The sequence below is a fragment of the Priapulus caudatus genome, unplaced genomic scaffold, assembly GCF_000485595.1.
Source record: "Priapulus caudatus unplaced genomic scaffold, Priapulus_caudatus-5.0.1 Scaffold280, whole genome shotgun sequence".
NCBI classification, from domain to species: domain Eukaryota; kingdom Metazoa; phylum Priapulida; class Priapulimorpha; order Priapulimorphida; family Priapulidae; genus Priapulus; species Priapulus caudatus.
In genome coordinates this window covers 173,391-181,273 of record NW_014577341.1, presented here as the reverse complement: position 1 = coordinate 181,273, position 7,883 = coordinate 173,391, and the positions used below count along the sequence as shown (strand labels likewise).

The 7,883-nt window shown below is 42.3% G+C and overlaps 1 protein-coding gene across 1 annotated transcript in view; it reads right to left on the bottom strand.

Annotated features, from left to right (window-relative positions):
- Positions 1 to 369: 369 nt before the first annotated feature.
- The window catches only part of LOC106808476, a 9,136-nt gene continuing 1,622 nt past the window's right edge, over positions 370 to 7,883 (bottom strand). Inside the window, exons 2-9 of the mRNA XM_014811211.1 lie at positions 7,109 to 7,157; positions 6,084 to 6,259; positions 5,092 to 5,228; positions 4,250 to 4,398; positions 3,346 to 3,424; positions 2,863 to 3,031; positions 1,865 to 2,024; positions 370 to 1,200 (exon numbers count right to left, since the gene is read on the bottom strand). Of these exons, the coding sequence (XP_014666697.1) occupies positions 1,049 to 1,200; positions 1,865 to 2,024; positions 2,863 to 3,031; positions 3,346 to 3,424; positions 4,250 to 4,398; positions 5,092 to 5,228; positions 6,084 to 6,259; positions 7,109 to 7,157 (1,071 nt within the window). The 3' untranslated portion in view covers positions 370 to 1,048. The remainder of the gene's footprint in view (positions 1,201 to 1,864; positions 2,025 to 2,862; positions 3,032 to 3,345; positions 3,425 to 4,249; positions 4,399 to 5,091; positions 5,229 to 6,083; positions 6,260 to 7,108; positions 7,158 to 7,883) is intronic.

Sequence of the window (7,883 nt, the reverse complement as noted above, 5' to 3'; positions counted from 1 at the left end):
TGGTGTGGTGTGTAATGTTGTGGTCGTGTGTGTGGTCGTGTGTGTGCTGTGTTGTGTGATGTGTGATGGTGTAGTGTGTTACATTGTGTGTGCTGTGTGTGCTGGTGTGTGTGTGCGCTGCGGCGCGCGTGTGTTACGTGTGCCGTGCGTGTGCGCGGCGCGTGCTGTATGTGGTGGCGTATACATATAGACTTTAATTAATAACTATCACCGGCCATCCACCGGAGGGTTGGTGACCACCGTAATGTTGTTCATTGATGGCTGCGAACGCGTGCGTGCGTGCGGGCGTGCGTGCATGTGTGCGTGCGTGCGTGCGTGCGTGCTGGCGAGCGTGCGGGTGTGTGATATAAACAGAAGCGACTACACAGATACGTAGAATAGTTTTATTAGTTTACAGCCTTCATATGTATTCAGTGCGTCAGATAGGCATTCGTCTGTTTATTTATAATAATATATGCTAGTATAGGGCCTACCTATATAACTATATCACACGCTAGACATTTTCACTGCTTTACCGCATACATAGTGATGAATACCGTATAAATCATATTCGCATGTTTCCACAATATTTGTTATTGTAAACCTCTTATCTATTATAGCAGCAATACTCTCAGATTCTAACGTGCATACCTAATCCTGCACGTTATAAATGTGGATCACTCTACTTACATGTATATGCAAATAAATCACGCCATGTTGGCCGGCATAGTTAACACAAGCAGCGCCGCTATAAGAAAACTGAAATCTGCTCAGATCTCGACAAAGATATACGTATGACTAAAAATGTACAAGACGTAACAACTCTTGTTCATTTTTTATATAATACGATGAACAACATATAGCAGATTGAGGATACTCAGCATTGTCCATAAGTATTCGATAGTACAGCATGCTAATTATTAATTATCAATATTTAACGATGAATTATAATTAACAAACGATTATTGGCTAATATAGTTACCCAATAATTTCGGCACTGGGCTTAAAAAAATAAGGCTAACATATTATGTATAAATACACGTAAGCAAATTGCATACGCTGAAAGCCATCAGTTGGCTGTTTTGCTGCAGAAACAGTTTTTCTCTTGCCTTCGCCGTAGTCTGTCTCTGCCAAACAGGAGCAGATTTGCCACACACGAGATTGGGAAGAGGCAACCGAGCACGACTGCGATCAGGAAGCAGACACTGCTTGTTTCCCTGCCTGAAATTGAACACCAGAATATTGCATATTATATTATATATATAGTTATATATATATACATGTTTTTGGTTCAGTTATGAAGACACACACACACACACACACACACCACACACACACACACACCACACACACACACCACACACACACAACACACCACACAGCACACACACACACGACACAAGAGGAAAGACTAGATCGAGAGCAGAGAGCAGGAGACAGAGAGATGGAGAGAGAGAGATGAGAGATGACGAGAGAGGGAGATGAGACGAGGAGAGAGACGGGAGCGGGAGGAGAGAGAGAGAGAGAGAGGCGAGAGAGAGAGAGAAGAGAGAGAGAGAAGAGAGAGAGAAAGGAGAGACGCGTGAGGAAGGAGAAGAGAGAGAAGAGAGAGAGAGAGAGAGAGAGAGAGAGAGAGAGAGAGAGAGAGAGAGAGCGAGAGATGAGTAGAAATATTGCTTTCGCTTTCCGTAAATATTTCACCATGCCGGATTCCTACAATAGATCCCGCACAGTTGGTACCCTTTAGTCAGTAAGGGGATTATTTATTTTTGATAAAAGCGCGGAAGTAAGAAGAATCGGAACTGCGTTAATAACTAATAGTTAAAATAATAACTAATAATAAACTAACTAATAACTAATAACTAACTAACAACGCCGTGCTTACTTTCAGGAGGGGTTGTCTCGTCGACACGTCTTAGGCGTTGAAGCTTACTATCGTAAACGGTGAAGCCACTGGAGATTGTATACTCATCAGAGACATTATCGTTGTTTTGCTTTACAGATCGCTTTTTTCTCCCATAGCTCTGCTCGCCGTCACAAGACGCCTATAGTGTAAATGTAGGATAGTGAAGAGCGATGCAAAAACAGCATGTATATATTCATATATGCATAGGCATCGTAGGGAGCGAATTTGATGAGGTAATGTTTGACAAACCATTCTAAGTATATTTAGCCGCTGGCCGATGTTAAATGTGGCACCAAAAAGATAATGTATATATTCATATATATATATATATATACATAGACATCGTAGGGAGCGAATTTGATGATGTAATGTTTGACAAACCATTCTAAGTATATTTAGCCGCTGACCGATGTTAAATGTGGCACCAAAAAGATCTCACGGGCGCTTTTAATAGCATTATTATTTAACAAGAGCGTTATCACCGTCGCAAGTCTGGAACCAAGATATACAAACTTATATTTTGTATATATATATATATATATACATAGTATATAGTATATTTACTATGTATATGGATATACGTATGCATATCAGTCTTGAAAATATGTCTGAAACCACGGCCAGTTCTGATTTCGCAAAAGCTTATTTCTTTAACATAACCTATAGTGAAAGCCATAAAAATTTGTCCCGTTCAAATGTTACCAGTCCCTTATTTGGTGACAGGCTGCAATTACCAACACGGCGTATATATGTATATATAATATCGCATTAATATCAGGAAATCAAACACATTTTATTTTATTCACGTCTTATATGCCCAAATAAGCTTATGATATTGAAGAAAACTGAACAATGTTGCACACATAAAGGACAAAACAGGAAATGTTGTATCGATGCATGCACCATGGAAAATAAATGTCTCATATAGAGATATTACTCGCTTAATTAACCTAATCACTGCTATTTTATATACATACCGGTTCACACTGTCCAGCGCACAGCTTCACGTCGCACTGAAACAGCAACGCGTTGCTGCCCGGGAACTTGAATGCATGGAACGGAGCAGAGATGTAGATGTGGTCGCCATTCCTGCTGAAGCTGGCATCTAGCTGAGGGATCGGAAATAGATCCGGCTCTGTCGGGCACCTATTCACACACACGCGCGCAGGCGCGCATACACAGTTGTATAAGGATGAGTTTGTCTCTAATGACCTCTGAGTCTCTAATGTGACGATGATGTGTGAAAAAAGGGGCCACAAAGCGATTACTGGCTGCTGAGTGATGTTACAGTAATATTATAATTACTTCTGAACGCGTTGTACGGTTGGTGTGTTATAAGCACGATGTCAGGATGGTTTGCTGATGATATTCTATTGCTATGTGGAATTACTATATGGCATATGCGCCGTGCAGGTATATCAATGATTATAGAGACAATGGCAGTTATGGTAAACCCTCACCCGTTGTCATCTAATAGGCGGTATCTCGCTCCATCTACACCCACTGCAAGGCAATTCCTCACGATTCCTCCATATTTCACTGAAAAAGTGATAACCAATAATCAAACCATAATGTTATACTCTTATTGCACTCCGGCGAATTCTTACAAATTAGAGATCTTTCTATTTAAATCGTCAGCACTATGTCGTGCTAGTAAGTTCAAACATAAATTTTGTTGCTAGTTCTCGGCATTATTTCTTTCCAGCCGCACTCACAATCGGCTTTCATTAAATGCACAATCGGCTTTCCATGCATTCATAACTAGAGCACTCGGAGAGCACAGACCCGCCAATGCAGCTGAATTCTCTCAATGTGGAATTTTTTATTAATTAATTAATTAATTAAGTGGAAAAATTAATTAATTAATTAATTAAATAAATAATTAATTGGATCCGGATTAGTGCGAACGTGCAGGTGGGGGAGGACTGTGGTTGTCCCTTAGCCTGTGTTTGCGTGTTTGTAAGTCTACAGCCAGCGCACCTAGCGGAAGTGAACTGAAACGTGCATGTTCACAAACAAACCAACCAACACTCAAACATTCGCCGGTAAAAACATAACCTCCGCCACGCCCCTTGGCGGAGGTAATGATTGTGGTATAACGCACGTAAACGGACTACACCGGTAGAGCTAAACGCACGTAGACTTCCTGTTATGTTTATCTCGAAGTAATGGTAATGATTTGAGAGAATGTGTAAAGCCGTTTAGTCTCACAACCGCTTCAGGCTATATGCTGCGCAATGCATTGCCGTATGTATATGCAATCCCAACCCAGTCGATAACTCGATGAATATGACTTTGTTAAAGATCTATTTTTCCTTCGACTTATGCCAGCTTCAAGGAACCTGAATTTCAATGTTGGCCAACCTCCATTGTCAATGTCGACGTCAAGTCGGTACTTCTCTCCAAGGATTAGACTCTGCGTTGTCATTCCTGCCTTGAAGTCGTAGATCGTGAGAATAATTTCGGCACTGTCACCCGTGCCATTCAGTCGCGTAGCGCCCACTGCGCTACCTCTGAAACATTATGAAGCTATGTCAAAGAGAGAGAGGGGCAAGGAGAGATAGAGAGAGAGATAGAGAGGGAGAGAGAGAGAGAGAGAGAGAGAGCGAGAGAAAAAGAGAGCGAGAATGAGAGAGAAAGAGAGCGAGATGAGAGAGAAAGAAGCGAGAATGAGAGAGAAAGAGAGCGAGAATGAGAGAAAAAGAAAGCGAGAATGAGAGAGAAAGAGAGAGAGAATGAGAGAGAAAGAGAGAGGAATGAGAGAGAAAGGCGAGAGATAACAAGCGCAAACGTAAGAAGCGTTAAAGTAAAACAGTGTTAGATCGAGGAGAGAGAGAGAGAGAGAGAGAGAGAGAGAGATGGGAGAAAAGAGAGAGAGAGAGAGCAGAGAGCAGAGAGAGAAGAGAGAGAGGAGAGAGAGAGAGAGAGAGAGAGAGAGAGAAAGAGAGAGAGAGAGAAAGAGATAAAGAGCGAGAGAGAGAGATAGAGAGAGCAGAGAGGGGGCGAGAAAGACAATGGCAGGAGAGCGAGAGGGAAGGATAGAGAGGGAGGCGAGTTCACAAACTAGATACTGTTAGTGCGGATATGCCTATCATTATCATATATATCAGACAGCTCTCGACGCGATGCAAGTCGACGTTTTCTGACGGGACCATGCATTGATACATATTACAAGGTGAGATTTTTATTTTGTCAACTGTAGTTACCCTATATTTACTGAAGAACTAGTGACTGTCTTCTCCTCGGTGTCAAATGAGCATTGTACCATGTAGGCAACGTCCGAGTCCGTTACCAGCTTTCCCGTTCTGGCTATCACAATCACGTTGAAATAGGAATTCCCATCCTATATAGGCACGAAGACAATATCGTCAATAATTAACTTTCTTAAAGGGCGCTATATATGAGGGTAAATTATAGTCACGAGCTCGTGTCGCACTTTTTGCTGAAAATATTATTGATTAAATAGACCTATCCCCGCGTTACGACCACCTATAAGGCTCGAGAAATTCGCGCATGCGGAATTTGAAGTGTTTGCTTTGAAATTCATGAAACGGCCGGTAAATTCGCCTTTAAATCAATGAAAAGGTTTTCAACAGAATAATTGCGGTACAAAAACCAAAAAAATCAACAACTTTTTTTTATGGATGTCACACACCGTGTCCTGTATTTCATGTTTGACACTCAACATCGTTCTCGGTGAATGAAACTGGGTCTTCTGTGCATTTACTTTCATCTCATTATCATATTCCATCATTATCCATTATTATTAGGTCTATCACATATCTATCTGCCTGTGTTTAAAAATGTTGATTTTCATAAATAAGTGTTTTCGTGTTATTTAGTTTGGCTAAAAACAATATATAGAACTGTAAATGTATTAGAATTCACTACGAAGCGGAAATGCTCGGGGCGGAATTTTATGTAACGGAATTTTGTGTTTTGGCAGAAACGTTACAAGGACGCATTTTTATTGCTACCACATTGGAGGGAGAGTTACTGCATTTATGATACATAAATCATTTATTGTGACGTGCCATAAGTTTATATCACCTTCCCCATAACTCACACGAATGTTAATGAACGTGAAGCGTATCCATAGGCGTATCACTGACTCACTAAAATAGGTGGAGAATAAATGGTAAATACTTAAACACCCTGAAGCAGCGAAGCACAAACCCAACGGCGAACATGATTATACCTGTTCCGTTCCGCATTTCGTGAACGGGATGAACAACGAGGCTTCATTCTCGCCAGACGGGACCATGGAACATTCCGGGGTGTCGTACGCACTCTTCGCGTACACGCGACCGATATTGTGTGTCTCTGTGTTCACGTGCACCGTCAAGCCATCGGGCCGATCACAACTCACATGCGCTGAAACGTCAACACAATGTATCACACAAAGCATCGTCTGCGATTCTATTTTGGCTGCCAATTTGCGCCATTCGAATTCACTTACCAACTGCACGAACTTCCAACTGCACAGCTACCGAATTAGAGTAATGTTAAACGTGCAAACAGCTGTTTTATAACAATAAATATATTTCAGTTATTCCTGAATAAAACCGCGCAGCCATGATCCTTCTTACGAAATCGAGCAATCGATACACCCTATGTGGATGCAAATAGCAGTACAGCCAACAACGGTGTCACCGGAATCAGCAGCTAGTGACACCACAACAAACACCGATGTCTCAGCCTCGCCATTCTGATGTCAACACAACCAACATACAGGTGTGAACTAGCATACTAGTGTAAATTGCACATTATTGTCTCACCGCTGGCAATGCCTGTGAGTCATGGCTGCTAGCGGTGGTACCACGCTATAAGGCTGGCAGGAACCCTGAGTCTGCATTAGGGCTTCTCCCAGCCCAGTATCATGGCTTCCCCCAGCCTAGCACAATGGTTACCCCGGCCTATCACCATGGTTACCCCGGCCTAGTACCATGGTTACCCCGGCCTATCACCATGGTTACTCCTGCCTATCACCATGGTTACCCCGGCTTATCACCAGGGTTACCCCGGATATCATCATGGTTACTCCAATCCTAGTACACCATGGTTACCACGGCCCATCATCATGGTTACCCCCAGCCTAGACCCATGGTTACCCCGGCCTATCACCATGGTAACCCCGGCCTAGTACCATGGCTTCTTCGGTCCGGCTCAGGATTACGGCTTCCGGCATCGTCACTGCACTAGTGAAATATATCGCATAATTACCTGTCGGCTTGAGGGAGCCTTGTCCAGCTGCAAGTGGAATCAGCGCTACCTATCGACGAACAAAAATTGGCATTGCTCCATCTGTGTGGCATTTCCTGACCATCTCGTAGTTCAGATTTCTTATTACTCGTTTGCATCACACAACAGAGATAGATTATAAATGTTGTACAACTCTTTAGCATATTAAATAATATATTGTAGTAGTATGTACATCTAAAGTAATGTGCTGATATATCGTCTTCAACATGGGATGTATGCTGACTGCTTAATTCGCAGCTGTCATTGTCAAACAGAAAGCAGGTGTCGCTGAAGCTAGTGACAGTATTGTGTCAGGGCCCGCATTTATCAGAAAAACCTCGCGCATCGATCAGGAAGATAGCTATTACCTCTAGAAGCTATACATATATACATATAGAATGTGCAGGGGTACTACACCACCGAGGTTTAACCTAGTAGTCCTTTGGACTCATCTGCGACCACTATTTAGACTATGTGGATGAGATTCAAATATGTCACTTAGTGGCGGAAGAGGTGTCCTTAGAGCAATAAACTGCTCGCTAAATAGATCAGCCGCGGTGTCTAAGATTAAGATTAAGATTAAATTAAATTAAAAGCGTTAAAGATTAAGATTAAGATTAAAAGGGGTTAAAGATGTTTGTGTGTGTGTGTGTGTGTGTGTGTGTGTGTGTGTGCGTGCGTGCGTGCGTGCGTGTGTGTTGTGTGTGTGTGTGTGTGTGTGTGTGTGTGTGTGTGTGTGTGTGTGTGTGTGTGTGTG